This window comes from Ornithorhynchus anatinus, chromosome 21, assembly GCF_004115215.2.
Source record: "Ornithorhynchus anatinus isolate Pmale09 chromosome 21, mOrnAna1.pri.v4, whole genome shotgun sequence".
NCBI classification, from domain to species: domain Eukaryota; kingdom Metazoa; phylum Chordata; class Mammalia; order Monotremata; family Ornithorhynchidae; genus Ornithorhynchus; species Ornithorhynchus anatinus.
The window spans coordinates 22,646,681-22,664,718 of record NC_041748.1 but is presented as its reverse complement, the minus strand read 5'-3'; the positions used below and the strand labels follow the sequence as shown (position 1 = coordinate 22,664,718).

The 18,038-nt window shown below is 52.6% G+C and overlaps 3 protein-coding genes and 1 gene segment (V, D, J or C); all 4 read right to left on the bottom strand.

Annotated features, from left to right (window-relative positions):
• Positions 1-18,038, bottom strand: part of LOC100682076 (immunoglobulin lambda-1 light chain) — a 197,557-nt gene that overhangs the window by 84,572 nt on the left and 94,947 nt on the right. The gene's annotated exons all lie outside the window — the stretch shown is intronic.
• The window catches only part of LOC100681294 (immunoglobulin lambda-1 light chain), a 152,024-nt gene that overhangs the window by 74,347 nt on the left and 59,639 nt on the right, over positions 1-18,038 (bottom strand). The gene's annotated exons all lie outside the window — the stretch shown is intronic.
• Positions 1-18,038, bottom strand: part of LOC114806123 (immunoglobulin lambda-1 light chain-like) — a 95,815-nt gene that overhangs the window by 69,365 nt on the left and 8,412 nt on the right.
• On the bottom strand, positions 14,672-15,282 carry LOC114806126. The segment is given in 2 exon segments: positions 14,672-15,017; positions 15,178-15,282. Coding segments are annotated over 2 exon segments (360 nt in total).

Sequence of the window (18,038 nt, the reverse complement as noted above, 5' to 3'; positions counted from 1 at the left end):
TCCTCAAGCCCACATGGGCGGCTCAAACCGCGGTCTGAGAACGCCCTCTGCTGTACCTTGCACCCCAGACAACCACTGGTCCACCATCTCCCCACCTCTACCAGGTTCCTCTCCCAGCCCCTGCCTGGCCTCAGTCTCCTGCTGCTGAGAAGGTTGGGGGAGTTGGTAGCTGAGTTCACAGTCTGCCCTTGACAGACTTTGAGGGGCCCAGTGCTGTGGGAGACCCGATCCCCCCCAGTCCTTTTCTGGTGTGTTCCATGAATAGGGAATGAAATGGGGTCACCAGGCCCTGGCCTGCGGTCCGACCGTCCCTTCCCAGAATCACCGCTCTGCTAGAGGGGAGGGGATTAGGACTCGATGGGAAAGAAAGCAACGGAGGAGCGAATAAGCAACTGTGACAGCTGTCCCCAAATTAGGACAGATACTTTCTGGCCTCGGTGACACCAGAGAACTGGCCCCAGCCCGGTCAATTACCCGCAGGGGTCCAGGAAAAACCAAAAAAGGGAAAAGAACAAGAGGCAAAACTTCCCCCAGGAAAGACACAACTTCTAGACGGGCCCGACGGGGGGAGCGGACACGCAGGGTGACCACCGGCCGATCCCCCTTCACCCCAAATCTCTAACCAGCCTTTGTCACCACATTACAGTGCTAAGGTATCAATGGGAAATAAGACACATCTAAGGCAAAATAGAGTGACGAGGCCCGAGATGGAAACCAGACTGTCCTACTGAGCTCACACCTCCAGGAAACCTTCGCATCTCAACCCTTGTCCTCTGCTCCTCTTCCCTTCACCATCGCCTCTACTTCCTCCCTCCGCTCTATCGGCCTCCCTCCCCGACAGCACTTGCGTATATTTGTAGGTATTTATTATTCTATTTATTTTATCAATGGTGTGCATATCCATCTACAATTCTATTTATTTTGTCGCTATTGATGCCTGTCTACCTGTTTCGTTGTCAGTCTCCCCCTTTCCAGATTGTGAGCCCGTGGTTGGGTAGGGATTGTGTCTGTTGCCGAACTGTACTCTCCAAGCGGTCAGGACAGTGCTCTGCACACAGTTAGCGCTCGGTAAATTCGATTGAATGAATGAATCTGGGAGGAAAGCACAGAGCAGGGAGATGGAACCGTGGGGATGGGGGTTTTTGTCTCACTTCCCCATCACCCTGTGTCACTGTGAGGAGCAGCAGCACTGCTACTATACTCCTGACAGTAATAATCGGCCTCGTCCTCGGCCTGGGCCCTGGAGATGGTCAGCGTGGCCGTGCTCCCGGACTTGGAGCCGGAGAACCGGTCGGGGATCCCGGAGGGTCTCTCGTCATCATAGTATATAACCAGCACCGGGGCCCGGCCGGGTTTCTGCTGGTACCAGGCCGCATAGCTACTGCTAACCCCGGAGCAGGTGAGTGTGGCCGTCTGGCCCAGGGCCACGGACGCCGAGGGCGGCTGAGTGGGCGCAGACCTCACGAAACCTGGAGGAGAAAAGAGAAGAGAAGAGAAAAGGGGGTGAGGCAGGACTGCAGCGGCCACCTCCCCCCAGTGGATATCACCCCGCCGGGTCCTCCCGGGCCGATGCAGTCCCCGGGGCCGGGGCCCTTAGGAGGGCCCGAGGCGCCCCCGGCCGCACCTGTGCAGAGCGCCAGGAGGAGGTGGAGGAGGAGGAGAGACGTGCGGGCCATGGCGGACACTGAGCGAAGCGAAGCGCTGCGCTCCCCAAGGCCCCGGCTGCGGGCCCGGCCTCCCCCACCGCTCTCTTATCCCCTCCCCGCGACCCCCGACGGGGCCCCGCAGGCAAATCTGCTCCCTGCTCATTGGCTGACGCTGACGCTGGGGGCGGGGCGAGGGTCTCTCTGTGTCTGTCTCTCTTTCTCTGTCTCTGTGTGTCTCTCTGTCCTCGTGTCCAGCCTGTCCTGCCCTTCCTCCCTCGGCCCGGACGGGACCCTCGCCCACCGCCTGGGGGCGCCAGGGAGCTGCACCCCCCCCACACCGGCTTGGCGGGGAGCCACGGCCCGATGGCGCCCCCTGGCGGCCCCGCCCTACGTCACACCCCTCGGGCCTCCCCCCGCCCACCGGCCAGCCACTGCTCCTTCCAGCCCGCGGGGACATTTACTGAGCGCCTCCTGGGGTGCGAAACACCGTATCCAACCCCGGCAACGATTACACAGGTGGAAATTAGATCTTGAACCAATCCCATTAAAGATATAAGGGCAAAGGTGAAAGGCTACAGAGACGTAGAAAAGATGAAACAAAACATAAAGACATGGACAATTACACAGAGGCAGAACAAGGATCGGTAGACCGCTTTGGCTAGGGAGGCGGAATTTCAGGCTTCTGCCCACCCCGAGTCCTCAGTCTCTGCCGTGGCCCCGGTGCTTAGATCGGTGATGATGATGATGTTGGTGGTATTTGCTAGGTGCTCACTATGTGCCAAGCACTGTTCTAAGCACTGGGGCAGGTACAAGGTAATCGGGCTGTCCCACGAGGGACTCTTCCTGCCAAAGACCTTTCCCGAGGGTTTTTATGAAGCAGTCATTGACCAGTTCCCTTTCAACAGAAGAGCAAATGGGCAAGTCACTTAACTTCTCTGTGCCTCAGTTACCTCATCCGTAAAATGGGGATTAAGACTGTGAGCCTCACATAGGACAACCTGATTACCCTGTATGCACCCCAGGGCTTAGAACAGTGCTCCGCACATAGTAAGCGCTTAACAAAATACCAACAAATAAGAGGAAATGGGCATAAGTTTCAACAAGAAAGGATTTTTTTTCGACTTTGACCACTGGCTAACGGCACCCTCGCGAATACGAAACGAAACAAACCTGTTGGTTGAGAAAGGATTTTTTTTTTTTTTACTTTGACCACTGGCTAACGGCACCCTCGCAGTTACAAAACGAAATGAAACAAAATTGTTGGTTTCAAAACAGAGAAAGGGACACTTGGTGAAATTGACTGCTCTTAATCCCCATTTTACAGATGAGGTAACTGAGGCCTAGGGAAGTTAAGTGACTTGCCCAAAGTCACACAGCACATAGGTGGCAGCGAAGGGATCAGAACCCACGACCTCTGACTCCCAAGCCTGTGCTTTTGCCATTAAGCCACGATGCTTCTCGACCAAGGATAACGGAAGAACAGTTAGAAAGGTTGCGGATCATGGCAGAGGACAGGACGTTCTGCAGAAAATATATAGGTGGAGTTGCTATGAATCAAAAAAGACTCGACGACATTTAATAAGAAGAAGGAGAAGAAGAAGAAGAGGTCTTTGGAGAGGCATTGATGCAGGGGATAATCAAGACAGGAAGTAGAAAGCAATCGGAGTGGCAGGGTGAGATGAGTTGGGGAGAGGTCGGTTTATCCCTTCGCTTGCTATAAGGAAACAAACAGGGGAGGCTGGCGGAGCTGCTCTCCAGTCCCTCGCCCAAGATCCTTCCTCAAGCTCATGTGGACTGATCAAACTGTGGGCTGAGGCACACTCTGTTGGCCCTGGCACCGGCGACTAACCCCAGTCCCTCCTTCCTCACCCCTTTCTGATTCCTTGCCCAGCCCCTGCCTGGCCTCAGTCTCCTGCTGCTGAGAGCATTGGGGGAATTGGTAGCTGAGTTCACAGTCTGTCCCTTGACAGACTTTGAGGGGCCCAATGCTGTGGGAGACCCGATCCCACACTGTCCTTTCCCGGTATGTTCCATGAATGGGGAATGAAAAGGGGCCACCCGGCCCTGGCTTTCATTCATTCAATAGTATTTATTGAGCGCTTACTATGTGCAGAGCACTGTACTAAGCGCTTGGAATGTACAAATCGGCAACAGATAGAGACAGTCCCTGCCCTTTGATGGGCTTACAGTCCAATCGAGGGAGACAGGCAGACGAGAACAATGGCAATAAATAATAATAATAATAATGTTGGTATTTGTTAAGTGCTTACTAAGTGCAGGGCACTGTTCTAAGGGCTGGGGTAGACACAGGGGAATCAGGTTGTCCCACGTGGGGCTCACAGTCTTAATCCCCATTTTATAGATGAGGTAACTGAAGCACAGAGAAGTTAAGTGACTTGCCCACAGTCACACAGCTGACAAGTGGCAGATCTGGGATTCGAACTCATGACCCCTGACTCCAAAGCCCAGGCTCTTTCCACTGAGTCAAGGGGAAGAACATCTCATAAAAACCATGGCAAATAAATAGAATCAGGGTGATGTACATCTCATTAAACAAAATAAATAGGGGGATGAAGATATATACAGTTGAGCGGACGAGTACGGTGCTGAGGGGGTGGGACGGGAGAGGGGGAGGAGGAGAGGGAAAAGGGAGAGAAGAGGGTTTAGCTGCGGAGAGGTGAACGGGGGGTAGAGGGAGCAGAGGGAAAAAGGGGGGAGCTCAGTCTGGGAAGGTCTCTTGGAGGAGGTGAGCTTTAAGTAGGAATTTGAAGAGGGGAAGAGAATTAGATCGTCTGAGGTGATGAGGGAGGGCGTTCCAGGATCGCGGGAGGACGTGGCCCAGGGGTCGACGGCGGGATGGGGAGACCGAAGGACGGTTAGGAGGTGGGTGGTAGAGGAGCGGAGCGTGCGGGGTGGGCAGTAGAAAGAGAGAAGGGAGGAGAGGTAGGAGGGGGCAAGGTGATGGAGAACTTTGATGCCTAGAGTGAGGAGTTTTCATTTTAGCAGGGTTGATAGGCAACCACTGGAGGTTTTTAAGAAGGGGAGTGACATGCCCAGACCGTTTCTGCAGGAAGATGAGCCGGGCGGCGGAGTGAAGAATAGACTGGAGCGGGGCGAAAGAGGAGGAAGGGAGATCAGAGAGAAGGCTGACACAGTAGTCTAGCCGGGATATGCGGTCCGACCGTCCCTTCCCGGAATCACTGCTCTGGTAAAGGGGAGGGGATTAGGACTCAATGGGAAAGAAAGCAATGGGAAAGTGGCTAGGCGACTGTGACCGCTGTCCCCAAATTAGGACAGATGCTATCTGGCCTCGGTGACACCAGAGAACCGGACCCAGGCCGGTCATTTCCCCCAGGGGGTCTGGACAAACCATAAGGAGGGAAAACTACAGGAAACAAAACTTTCCCCAGCAACGACACAACTTCTAGACAGGCCAGAAAGGAGGGAGCGGACACGCAGGGTTGCCACCAGCCGATTCCTCCTTCACCCCAAATCGCTGACGAGCCTGAGTCACCAAATTACACTGCTATGGTAGCAATGGGACGAAAGACCCGTCCAGGGCCTGAAAGAGCGAAGGGGTCTGGGATGGAGACCAGACTGTCCTAATGAGAGCTCACCTCCTCCAGGAAGCTTTCCCAGTCTCTGCCCCCCTTTTCCTTTGCTCCTCTTCCCCTCCTCATCACCCCTACTTCCTTCTTCTGCTCTACCCACTTCCCTGCCCTATGTATGTGTATAGCTGTTGAAGCCGTACATTTGGGTGTCATACACAGATGACACCCAAATCTACATCTCTTCCCCTGCTCTTTCACCCTCCCTCCAGGCTCATATCTCCTCCTGCCTTCAGGACGTCTCCACCCGGATGTCTGCCCACCACCTAAAACTTAACATGTCCAAGACTGAGCTCCTTATCTTCCCTCCCAACCCCCGTCCCTTCCCTGACTTCTCCAGGACGGCACTACGACCCTTCCCGTCTCACAGGCCCGCAACCTTGGTGTCATCCTCGACTCTAATTTCTCATTCACCCACACATCCAATCCGTCACCAACATCTGCCGGTCTCACCTTCGCGACATCGCCGATATTTGCCCTTTCCACTCCATCCAAACTGCTACCTTACTGGTACAAGCTCTCGTAATATCCCGACTGGATCCATGAGTCAGCCTCCCGTCTGATCTCCCATCCTCCTGTCTCTCCCCGCTCCAATCTATTCTTCATTCCGCTGCCCGGATCATCTTCCTACCAAAACGCTCTGAGCATGTCACTCCCCTCCTCAGAAACCTCCAGTGGTTGCCTATCAACCTTCGCACGAAACAAAAACTCCTCACTCTTGGCTTCAAGGCTCTCCATCACCTCGCCCCCTCCTACCTCACCTCGCCCCCTACCTCACCTCCCTTCTCTCTTCCTACTGCTCACCCCACACACTCCGTTCCTCTACGGCTCACCTCTTCACAGTCCCTCATTCGCGTCTGTCCTGCCCTCGTTTGCGCCTGTCCCACCCTCGAGCCCTGGCCCACGTTCTACCACTGACCTGGATCGCCCTCCCTCCTCACACTCGCCAAACTGACTCTCTTCCCCTCTTCAAAGCCCTACTGAGAGCTCACCTCCTCCAGGAGGTCTTCCCAGACAGAGCCCTCCCTTTCCCTCTGCTCCACCTCCCCCCTTCGCATTCCACCTTCTCTCTCCCTCTGCTCTTCCCCCTTCTCCTCCCCACAGCACTTGTGCAATTTGTATATTTATTACTCTATTTTGTTAACGATGGGTATATATCTATGATTCTGTTTATCTCGATGATGTCGACGCCAGACTACTTGTCTCGTGTTGTTCCGTTCTATCATCTATCTCCCCCGTTTAGATTGTGAGCCCGTTGTCGGGCAGGGATCGTCTCTGTCTCTGGCCGAATCGTACGTTCCAAGTGCTTAGTCCAGTGCTGTGCACACAGTAAGCGCTCAATAAATACGATCGAATTAATGAATATAGGTACATATTTATTATTTTATTTATTTTATCAATGGTGTGCATATCCACAACTTTATTTATTTTGACGCTATTGATACCCGTCTACCTGTTTTGTTGTCCGTCTCCCCCCTTCCAGACTGTGAGTCCGTTGTCGGGCAGGGATCGGCTCTTTGCGGAATTGTACATTCCAAGCGGGTAAGACAGTGCTCTGCAAACGGTAAGCACTCAGTAAATTCGATTGAACGAATGAATCTAGGAGGAAGGGGCAGAGGAGGGGGGCGGGGTTTCTGTCTCACTTCCCCATCACCCTGTGTCACTGTGAGGATTATTACCGCTTGCATAGTCCAGACAGTAATAATCGGCCTCGTCCTCGGCCTGGGCCCTGGCGATGGTCAGCGTGGCTGTGCTCCCGGAACCGGAGCTGGAGAACCGGTCGGGGATCCCGGAGGGTCGGTTGTTATTAGCATATACAACCAGTAAAGGGGCCTGTCCGGATTTCAGCTGATACCAGCTAGTAGCATAGCTAGTACTAACCCCGGAGCAGGTGAGTGTGGCCGTCTGTCCCAGGGCCACAGACGCCGAGGACAGCTGAGTGGGCACAGACCTCACGAAACCTGGAGGAGAGGAGAGAAGAGAAAAGGGGGTGAGGCAGGACTGCAGCGGTCCCCTGCCCCCAATGGATATCATCCCCGCCGGGTCCTCCCTCCCGGGCCGATGAAGTCCCCGGGGCCGGGGCCCTTAGGAGGGCCCGAGCCGCCCCCGGCCGCACCTGTGCAGAGCGCCAGGAGGAGGTGGAGGAGGAGGAGAGGCGTGCGGGCCATGGCGGACACTGAGCGAAGCGAAGCGCTGCGCTCCCCGAGGCCCCGGCTGTGGGCCCGGCCTCCCCCACCGCTCTCTTATCCCCTCCCCGCGACCCCCGACGGGCCCCACATGCAAACCTGTTCCCCGCTCATTGGCTGCCACTGCCCCTGGGGGCGGGGCCTCAGCCGGGCCGGGGGAGGGGGAGGAGGGTGGAAGAGGGGGGACACCACCGACGGGGCGGGGGGCGGGTCTCTCTCTCTGTCTCTGTGTATGTCTCTTTCTCTCTGTCTCTCTCTCTCTCTCTGACTCTGTGTCTCCGTGTGTGTTCAGAGACACACATGGAATCATAATAATTATGATAACATTAAAGGGTCAATAAAGAAGCCAGAGGGCAGATGGGGGAGGGGAGGGGACAGGGGAGGGCGATCCAGACTGAGGTAGAGTACAGAAGGTGGGACAGACAGAAAAGAGTGAGATCAGGCCCGAAGACTTCAATGCCTTCTTTTGGGAAGGTGTAGAAGGAAAACACACAAAACTCAAACATGACCGCCCCTTCTTGCGATTCCACCACTTGTCTGCTATGTGACCTTGCGTAAGTCACTTCACTTCCTCTGTAACTCAGTAAACTGTAAAATAGGGAGGGAGACTGTGAGCCCCACATGGGACAGGGCCTTTGACCCCAGTGCTCGGTACACTGCCTGGCACATAGTAAGCGCTTAGCAGATGCCAAAATTATCATTACTACTATACCTATACCGTATAGGCTCTGGACTGTAAACTCTATGTGCTCAGGAAACGTATCTGCCAACTCTGTCGTATTGTACTCTCCCTAGCGTTTAGTACTGTCCTCTGCACTTAGTAAGTGCTAAATACATACCATGATGCTGCTGCTGCTGATGGTGATGCCTAACCCGGGTGAGTCAACTCCACGAGGCTCTTCTGCCACCTTCGGGCCCCTGGGAAATTAGACCCACTGTCCGGAACTGCAGCTGCAGATGAAATACACTCCAGATGGACGGGAAGAACTGAGAGGCCTTTTGGATAGAGCACAGGTCTTGAAATCAGAGAAACTGAATTTTAATACCATCTCCGCCACTTGCCTGCTGTGTGACCTCAGGTAAGTCACGTCACTCCTCTACGCCTATGTTTCCTCATCTGTAAAATGGGGATGAAGAATGTGAGCCCCATGTGGGACATAGACTGTGTCTTACGTACTATGTACGCCAGTACTCTATGTACTTCTGTGTACTCCAGTGCTCAGTACAGTGCCCGGTATAGAGTAAGCCCTTAACAAAATACCACAAAAAAACAAAGCCACCTTTTACTGACCCTGGGAGTGAGACCTAAAACTGCACCCAACCTGTAATTTTGGCAGCCAGGCCGTGGTGCCCAATCAGGCGTTCATGTTTCTTGAGAGTTGGGTAGCAAGGAAGAAGAGGTCTAGGGAAGGGGAGAAAGGGCACCCTAGGAGAGAGCAGGTTGGGTATGGGGATGAAATTGCATTGACTGTCCCTCCCATTAGATCCCAAGCTCTTCTACTCAGATGCTCTGCCAACCCCTCATATTTAATGAGTCAAAAATCAAACTCTTCATCTTCCCATCAAACCCTGTCCTCCACCAGACTTTCCTATCGCTCTGTACAACAGCACGGTCCTCCACATCTCAATACCGCTCTCGCTCCTATTTAGAATATGAGTCCCTTTTGGCACAGGGATTGTGTCTGACCTGAATCACTTACCTCTACCCTACTGCTTAGAACAGTGCTTTGCACATAAAATAAATATCGTAACTATTATCACCAAATATTACAGGCCCATACCCTCGGCATTATCCTTGATCCCTCTCCCTCCCTCAAGACACATTTTCAGTCTGTCACAGAAGCCAATCCGTTCTACCTTCACAAAATCTCTAGAATCTGTCCTTTCCTCTCCATCCCAAATGCTATTACGTCGATGCAAGCACGTGTCATTTCCTCCTTGACTACTACACCACCCTCCTCTCCGACTTCCCTGCCTCCTGTCTCTCCCTGTTTCAGTCCATATTGCACTCTGCTGTCCGACTCAGTTTTCTAAAAAAGACATTCAGCCCACATCTCCCCACTCCTCCAAGAACTCCAGTGGTGGCTCATCTATCTTTGCATCCAACAGAAACTCCTTTCCATTGACTTTCGGGCATTCAATCAGGTTCCCCCTCATACCTTACCTCACTGATTTCCTACTGATAAGCATTCATGGTCTATCGGAAGGAGAACAGGCCTGGGAGCCAGAGCACCTGAGTTCTAATCTCAGCTCTGTCACCTGTCTGCCGTGTGGCCTTGGGCAGGTAACTTCACTTCTCTGGACCTCAGTTTCCCCACTGAAACCGTGGGGATTCCGGGTCCATTCACCCTCCTACTTAGACTGTGATCTCCGTGTGGGACCGAGACTTTGTCCCACCTGATTAACTTCAGAACGGTGCTTGACATATAGTAACAGCTTATCAGATACCCTAATTAATTTCATCACTGCAGCCCAATCCACACATTCACTCCTCTAACGTTTATCTGCTCTCTGTAACTCGATCTCGTCTATCCTGCCCTTGACCTGTTGCCCACATCCTCCCTCTAGCATGGAACTCCCTCCCCCTTCATAGCCAACAGACCACTACGGCCTCCATCTTCCAAGTCCTAACAAGATCACGTTTCCTCTATCAGACCTTTCCTAACTCCTCATTTCCCCTCGATATTTCTTTCTCCTTTGCCTCACCTACCCTTGGGGGGGTACTCTTTAAGCACCTTGTCACCTCACCCTCAGCCTCACAGCATTTACGAACATATTCCTCCATTCTGCCACTTCCCCTCTCTGTATTCTAATGCTTGATTCCCCTTTTGGGTTGAACATTCCCAGTTAGCAGGGATCACGTCTATTGCACTATGTATATCAATCAGTCAATCCAACGATGGGGTTCACTGAACGTTCACTATGTGCATGGCACTGTACTAAGAGCTTAGGAGAGTACAATAGAGAGTACAATCCCCCGCCCTCACGGCTTCAACTATCATCTCTATGCAGATGACACACAGATCTACATCTCCGCCCCGTCCTCTCCCCCTCCCTTCAGGCTCGTATCTCCTCCTGCCTCCAAGACGTCTCTACCTGGATGTCTGCCCGCCACCTAAAACTCAACATGTCCAAAACTGAGCTCCTTATCTTCCCTCCCAAGTCCTGTCCTCTTCCTGACTTCCCTATCACTGTGGATGGTACCACCCTCTTTCCCGTCTCTCAAGCCCGCAACCTCGGTGTCATCTTTGACTCGGCTCTCTCGTTCACCCCACACACTCGATCCGTCACCGAACCTGCCGGTCTCACCTTTATAATATCGCCAAGATCCGCCCTTTCCTCTCCACCCAAACGGCTATCTTATTCGTACAAGCTCTCGTAATATCCCGGCTGGATTACTGTGTCAGCCTTCTCTCTCATCTCCCTTCCTCCTGTCTCTCCCCGCTCCAGTCTATTCTTCATTCCGCTGCCCAGCTCATCTTCCTGCAGAAACGCTCTAGACATGTCACTCCCCTTCTTAAAAACTTCCAGTGGTTGCCTATCGACCTCCGCACGCAACAAAAACTTCTCACTCTAGGCTTCGAGGCTCTCCATCCCCTTGCCCCCTCCTACCTCTCCTCCCTTCTCTCTTTCCACTGCTCACCTCGCACGCTCCGCTCCTCTTCCGCCCACCTCTTCACCATCCCCCATTCTCGCCTATCCCACCGTAGACCCTGGGCCATGTTGTCCTGCTGTCCTGGAATGCCCTCCCTCCTCACCTCCGCCAAACTAATTCCTATCCCCTCTTCAAAACCCTACTTAGAGCTCACCTCCTCCAAGAGTTCTTCCCAGACTGAGCTTCCCCTTTTCCCTCTGCTCCCCCTCTACTCTCCCTTCACCTCCCCTCAGCTAAGTTCTCTTATCCCCCCTTTCCCTCTGCTCCTCCCCCTCTCCCTTCCCCTCCCCTCAGCACTGTGCTCGACCACTCAATTGTATATATTTTTATTACTCATTTTAGTTGGTTAATGAGATCTACATCACCTTGATTCTATTTATTGCTATTGTTTTAATGAGATGTTCATCCCCTTGATTCTATTTATTGCTATTGTTTTGGTCTGTCTGTCTCTCCCGATTAGACTGTAAGCCCGTCAATGGGCAGGGACTGTCTCTATCAGTTGCCGATTTGTCCATTCCAAGAGCTTAGTACAGTGCTCTGCACATAGTAAGCGCTCAATAAATACTATTGAATGAATGAACGAATGAAGTGCAAGTTTCCTATCTTTTCTTCAGTTGGGTGTTCCTGAAATCCCCAGTACATTGCCTTGAACACAAAACGACAAGAAAGCGGAAGGTGGAGATGGGGAAAACGATGATGACGGCGATGGTTACGACGGAGGTGGCGATGGCGCCCATAGCAAGAAGTCAGGGAGGTAAACCAGAAGGCTGACGCAGCAGTCAGGAAAGAATAGTCTAAGTGTTTGTATCAATGTGGTGTCATTTTGAATGGAGAGGAAAGGGGGGATTTTAGTGATACTCTGAAGGTAGGACTGTCATTTTGGTGACATTTAATACGAGGGATGTATAAGAGCGATGAGTCGAGGATAGCGCCCAAGATTAGGGGCTTGTGAAACAGGGGGGAATCAGGGTGCTTTCTACAGTGAAGCGAAAGTCAGGGGAAGGGCAGAATATGGGTGAGAAGATAAGGAGTTCTGTTTTGGACAGGTCAAGTTTGAGAGGTCCACGGGACATGCAAGTATAGATGGCCTGAAGGCAGGAAGAAATGTGAGATTGCAGAGAAGGAGAGACATCAGGGCTGGAGATGTAGATTTGGGAATCATCCCCATTGAGAAAATAGTTGAAGCCATGGGGAAAAGTGAGTTCTCCAAGGGAGTGGGTGTAGATGGAGAATAGAAAAGGATCCAAAGCTGAGCCCTGATGGACTCCCCTCAGTAAGGGGGTGGGAGACAAGAAGGAGCCCCTGAAAGAAACTGAGAATGAGCAGCCGGAGAGAAAAGAGGAGAACCAGGAGAGGGCAGTGTCAGGGAGGGCAAGATTGGATAATGTTTCCAGAATAAGGGGTGGTTGAGGAGGATCAGTATGGAGTGGAGGCCTTTGAGAGAAGCCGTACTGGATGAAGACGAATGGGGAGTAAAGATTGCGTGAAGAAATACAAACAAGCTTCGTTATGCTGATGATACAACCCTACTAGCACAAAATAAAGAAGATCGGAAGGGCATATTATTAAAAGTTAAAGAACGGAGCAAATAGATGGGCCTACATCTGAATGTCAAGAATACAAAGATCATGACAACGGAAAGTTTTAACACATTTTTAGTGGATGGAGAGAAGATTGCAATAGTTGACAACTTTTCTCTTCTGGGATCAGTAATCAGTAATAAAGGAACTAGTAGCCACGAAATACACCAAAGATTAATGTTAGGAAGACTAACTTCATAGCAATGAAAGCCTGGAGAAAGTCACGTAATGTGCTGTTGTAACAATTTTCACAAAAATGCAAATGGTCAACTCTATGGTGTTTCCAGCGACAATGTATGGATCCAAAAGCTGAACAGAAAAAAAACAGGATAGAAAGAACATCGATTCTTTGGAAATGTGGTATTGGAGAAGGCTTTTGCGAATACCACCGACTGCCCGAAAAACAGACAGATGGATTTTAGAGCAAATTAAACCAAAGTGGTCTTTGGAAGACCAGATTACTCGACTTAAATTAGCATAGTTTGGACTTCTAATCAGGAGGACTAATTCTCTGAAGAAGACAGTAATACTAGGAAAAGTCCAAGGAAAAAGGGGAAGAAGCAGGACAGCAGCTAGATGGAGAGAGACCAGAACAACGACAACGGAAGAACCGTTAGAAGGGCTGCGGATCATGACAGTGGACTGGATGTTCTGGAGAAAGTATATCCATGGAGCGCCTATGGATCAGAAACGGCTCAATGACACTTAGTGATTAAGACGTCTCTGGTGAAGAATTGAACCGGGTGATAATCAGGACAGCAAGTAGAAACAGCTCGGAGTGGTAGGGTTAGGTGAGATCGGGAGGCAGAGGCCAGTCTGATCCTCTCATTGCTTTAAGGGAACAAATGGGGAGGTCAATGGAGCTGCTCTCTGCTCCCTCACCCATGATCCTTCCTCAAGCCCACATGGGTGGCTCAAACTGTGGTCTGAGAATGCCCTCTGCTGTATCTGGGACCAAAGACGACCGCTGGTCCACCATCTCCCCACCCCTAGCCGGTTCCTATCCCAGCCCCTGCCTGGCCTCGGTCTCCTGCTGCTGAGAAGCTTGGGGGAGTCGGGAGCTGAGTTCACAGTCTGTCCCTTGACAGACTTTGAGGGGGCCAGTGCTGTGGGAGAACCGGTCCCCCACCGTCCTTTCCTTGAGTGTTCCACAAAGAGGGAATGAAAAGGGGCCACTCGGCCCCGGCCTGCGATCCGACCGTCCCTTCCCAGAATCATGGCTGTGCTACAGGGGCGACGATTAGGACTCGATGGGAAAGAAAGCAATGGAGACACAACTAGGCAACTGTGACAGCTGTCCCCAAATTAGTACAGATGCTATCTGGCCTCGGTGACACCAGAGAACTGGCCCCAGGCCCGTCAGTTCCCTGCGGTTGTCCCGGACAAACCGAAAAAGGGAAAGGAACAAGAGATAAAAGCTTTCCCTAGGAAAGATACGACTTCTAGACAGGCCCGGAAAGGAGGGAGAGGACACTCAGGGTGGCCACCGGGTGATCCCCCTACAGCCCAAATCTCTAACCGGCCTGGGTCACCACATTACGTTGCTATGGTAGCAACGGGAAGAAAGACACGTCCAGGGCCCGACAGAGTGACGGGGCCCGGGACGGACACCAGACTCTCCTGAGAGCTCACCTCCTCCAGGAGGCCTTCCCACTCTCAGCTCTTGTCCTCTGCTCCTCTTCCCCTCCGCATCACCCCTTCTTCCTCCCTCTGCCCCTACCGGCCTCCCTCACCCACAGAACTTGCACATATATGTACATATTTATTATTCTACTTTATCAATTGTGTGTATAGAGCTATAATTCTATTCATTTTGACGCTACTGATGGCCGTCTACCCGTTTTGTTGTCCGTCTCCCTCCTCCAGACTGTGAGTCTGTTGTCGGGCAGGGATCGGCCCTTTGCCAAATTGTACCTTCCAAGTGTTTAGTACAGTGCTCTGCACACAGTAAGCACTCGGTCAATTCGACTGAATGAATGAAACTGGGAGAAAGGGACAGGGCCGGGGGACGGGGGTTTTTGTCTCACTTCCCCATCAGCCTGTGTCACCGTGAGCAGCAGCAGCACTGCTAGCATCCTGACAGTAATAATCGGCCTCGTCCTCGGCCTGGGCCCCGGCGATGGTCAGCGTGGCCGTGCTCCCGGACTTGGAGCCGGAGAACCGGTCGGGGATCCCGGAGGGTCGGCTGTCACTCCAGTATATAACCAGCACCGGGGCCCGGCCGGGTTTCTGCTGGTACCAGGCCGCATAGCTACTGCTAACCCCGGAGCAGGTGAGTGTGGCCGTCTGGCCCAGGGCCACGGACGCCGAGGGCGGCTGAGTGGGCGCAGACCTCACGAAACCTGGAGGAGAGAAGAGAAGAGAAGAGAAAAGGGGGTGAGGCAGGACTGCAGCGGCCCCCTCCCCCCAGTCGATATCATCCCCGCCGGGTCCTCCCTCCCGGGCCGATGCAGTCCCCGGGGCCGGGGCCCTTAGGAGGGCCCGAGGCGCCCCCGGCCGCACCTGTGCAGAGCGCCAGGAGGAGGTGGAGGAGGAGGAGAGGCGTGCGGGCCATGGCGGATACTGAGCGAAGCGCTGCGCTCCCCGAGGCCCCGGCTGCGGGCCCGGCCTCCCCCACCGCTCTCTTATCCCCTCCCCGCGACCCCCGACGGGGCCCCGCAGGCAAATCTGCTCCCCGCTCATTCGCTGACGCTGACGATGGGGGCGGGGCCTCGGCCGGGCCGGGGGGGAGGGGCGCAGACACCACCGACGGGACGGGGGGAGGGTCTGTCTGTCTCTGTGTGTCTCTCACTCTGTGTCTCTGTCTTTGTGTCTCTGTGTGGGTCCAGAGACACACATGTAATCATAATAATTATGAAGATCACTAAATAGTCAATAAAGAAGCCAGAAGGCAGATGGGGGGGGGGCTGGGGAGGGCGATCCAGACTGAGGTATAGTACAGAAGGTGGGACAGACAGAGAAGGGTGAGATCAGGCCCGAAGACTTCAATGCCTTCTTCTGGGACGGTGTAGATGGAAAAAACACAACTCAAACACGACCGCCCCTTCTTGGGACTCCACCACTTGTCTGCTGTGTGACCTTGGGTAAGTTACTTCACTTCTCTGTAACTCAGTGAACTGTAAAATAGGGAATGAGACTGTGAGCACCACGTGGGACAGGGCCTTCATCCAACCCGACTCACTGCTGTGCACCCCAGTGCTCGGTACACTGCCTGGCACATAGTAAGCACTTAGCAGATGCCATAATTATCATTACTACTATACCTATACGGTACAGGTTCTGGACTGTAACCTCTACGTGCACAGGGAACGTATCTGCCAACTCTGTCGTACTGTACTCTCCCTAGCGTTTAGGACAGTCCTCTGCACTTAGTAAGTACTAAAAACATACTATGGATGATGATGATGCTGCTGATGATGACGGTGATGCCTAACCCGAGTGAGTCAACTCCACGAGGCTCTTCTGCCACCTTCGGGCCCCTGGGAAATTAGACCCACTGTCCGGAACTGCAGCTGCAGACAAAATACACTCCAGATGGACGGGAGGAGCTGCGAGGCCTTTTGGATAGAGCACAGGTCTTGAAATCTGAAGAAACTGAGTTTTAGTACCGTCTCCGCCACTTGCCTGCTGTGTGACCTCAGGTAAGTCGTGCCATTCCTCTGTGCCTCAGTTCCCTCATCTGTACAATGGGGATGAAGAATGTGAGCCCCATGTGGGACATGGACTGTGTCTTCCGTATTATGTATGCCAGTACTCTATGTACTTCTGTGTACTCCAGTGCTCAGTACAGTGCCTGGTATAGAGTAAGCCCTTAACAAAATACCACAAAAAAACAAAGCCACCTTTTACTGACCCTGGGAGTGAGACCTAAAACTGCACCCAACCTGTAATTTTGGCAGCCAGGCCGTGGTGCCCAATCAGGCGTTCATGTTCTTGAGAGTTGGGTAGCAAGGAAGAAGAGGTCTAGGGAAGGGGAGAAAGGGCACCCTAGGAGAGAGCAGGTTGGGTATGGGGATGAAATTGCATTGACTGTCCCTCCCATTAGATCCCAAGCTCTTCTACTCAGATGCTCCGCCAACCCCTCATATTTAATGAGTCAAAAATCAAACTCTTCATCTTCCCATCAAACCCTGTCCTCCACCAGACTTTCCTATTGTTCTGTACAACACCGTCCTCCACATCTCAATACCGCTCTCCCTCCTATTTAGAGTATGAGTCCCTTTTGGCACAGAGATCGTGTCTGACCTGAATCAATTACATCTACCCTACTGCTTAGAACAGTGCTTTGCACATTAAATAAATATCTTAACTGTTATCACCAACTATTACAGGCCCATATCCTTGGCATTATCCTTGACCCCTCTCCCGCCCTCAAAACACATTTTCAGTCTGTCACAGAAGCCAATCCATTCCACCTTCACAACATCTCTAGAATCTGTCCTTTCCTCTCCATCCAAAATGCTACCACGTTGATGCAAGCACTTGTCACTTCCTTCCTTGACTCCTCTCTGACCACCTACCTCTCTCTGACCTCCCTGCATCCTGTATCTCCCTGTTTCAGTCCACATTGCACTCTGCTGCCCGACTCAGTTTTCTAAAAAAAGACAATCAGCCCACATCTCCCCACTCCTCAAGATCCCCCAGTTGTGGCTCATCCATCTTTGCAGCCAACAGAAACTCCTTTCCATTGAGGCATTCAATCAGGTTCCCCCTCCTACCTTACCTCACTGATTTCCTGATGAGAAGCATTCGTGGTCTAGCGGAAGGAGAACAGCCTGGCAGCCAGAGCACCTGAGTTCTAATCCCTGCTCTGTCACCTGTCTGCCATGTGGCCTTGGGCAGGTAACGTCATTTATCTGGACCTCAGTTTCCCCACTGAAACCGTGGGGATTCCGGGTCCATTCATCCTCCTACTTAGACTGTGATCCCCATGTGGGACTGAGACTTTATTCCACCTGATTAACTTCAGAACGGTGCTTGACCTATAGTAAGAGCTTATCCGATTCCCTAATTAATGTCAATACTACAGCCCAATCCACCCGGTTCACTCCTCTAACGTTTATCTGCTCTCTCTAACTCTCTCTCGTCTATCCTGCCTTTGACCCGCTGCCCACATCCTCCCTCTAGCCTGGAACTCCCTCCCCCTTCATAGCCAACAGACCACCACGGCCTCCATCTTCCAAGTCCTAACAAGATCACGTCTCCTCTATCAGGCCTTTCCTAACTCCTCATTTCCCCTTGATATTTCTTTCCCCTTTGCCTCACCTATCCTTGGGGGGGGGTACTCCTTAAGCACCTTGTCACCTCAGCCTCACAGCATTTATGAGCATATTCCTCCATTCTGCCCCTTCCCCTTTCAGTAA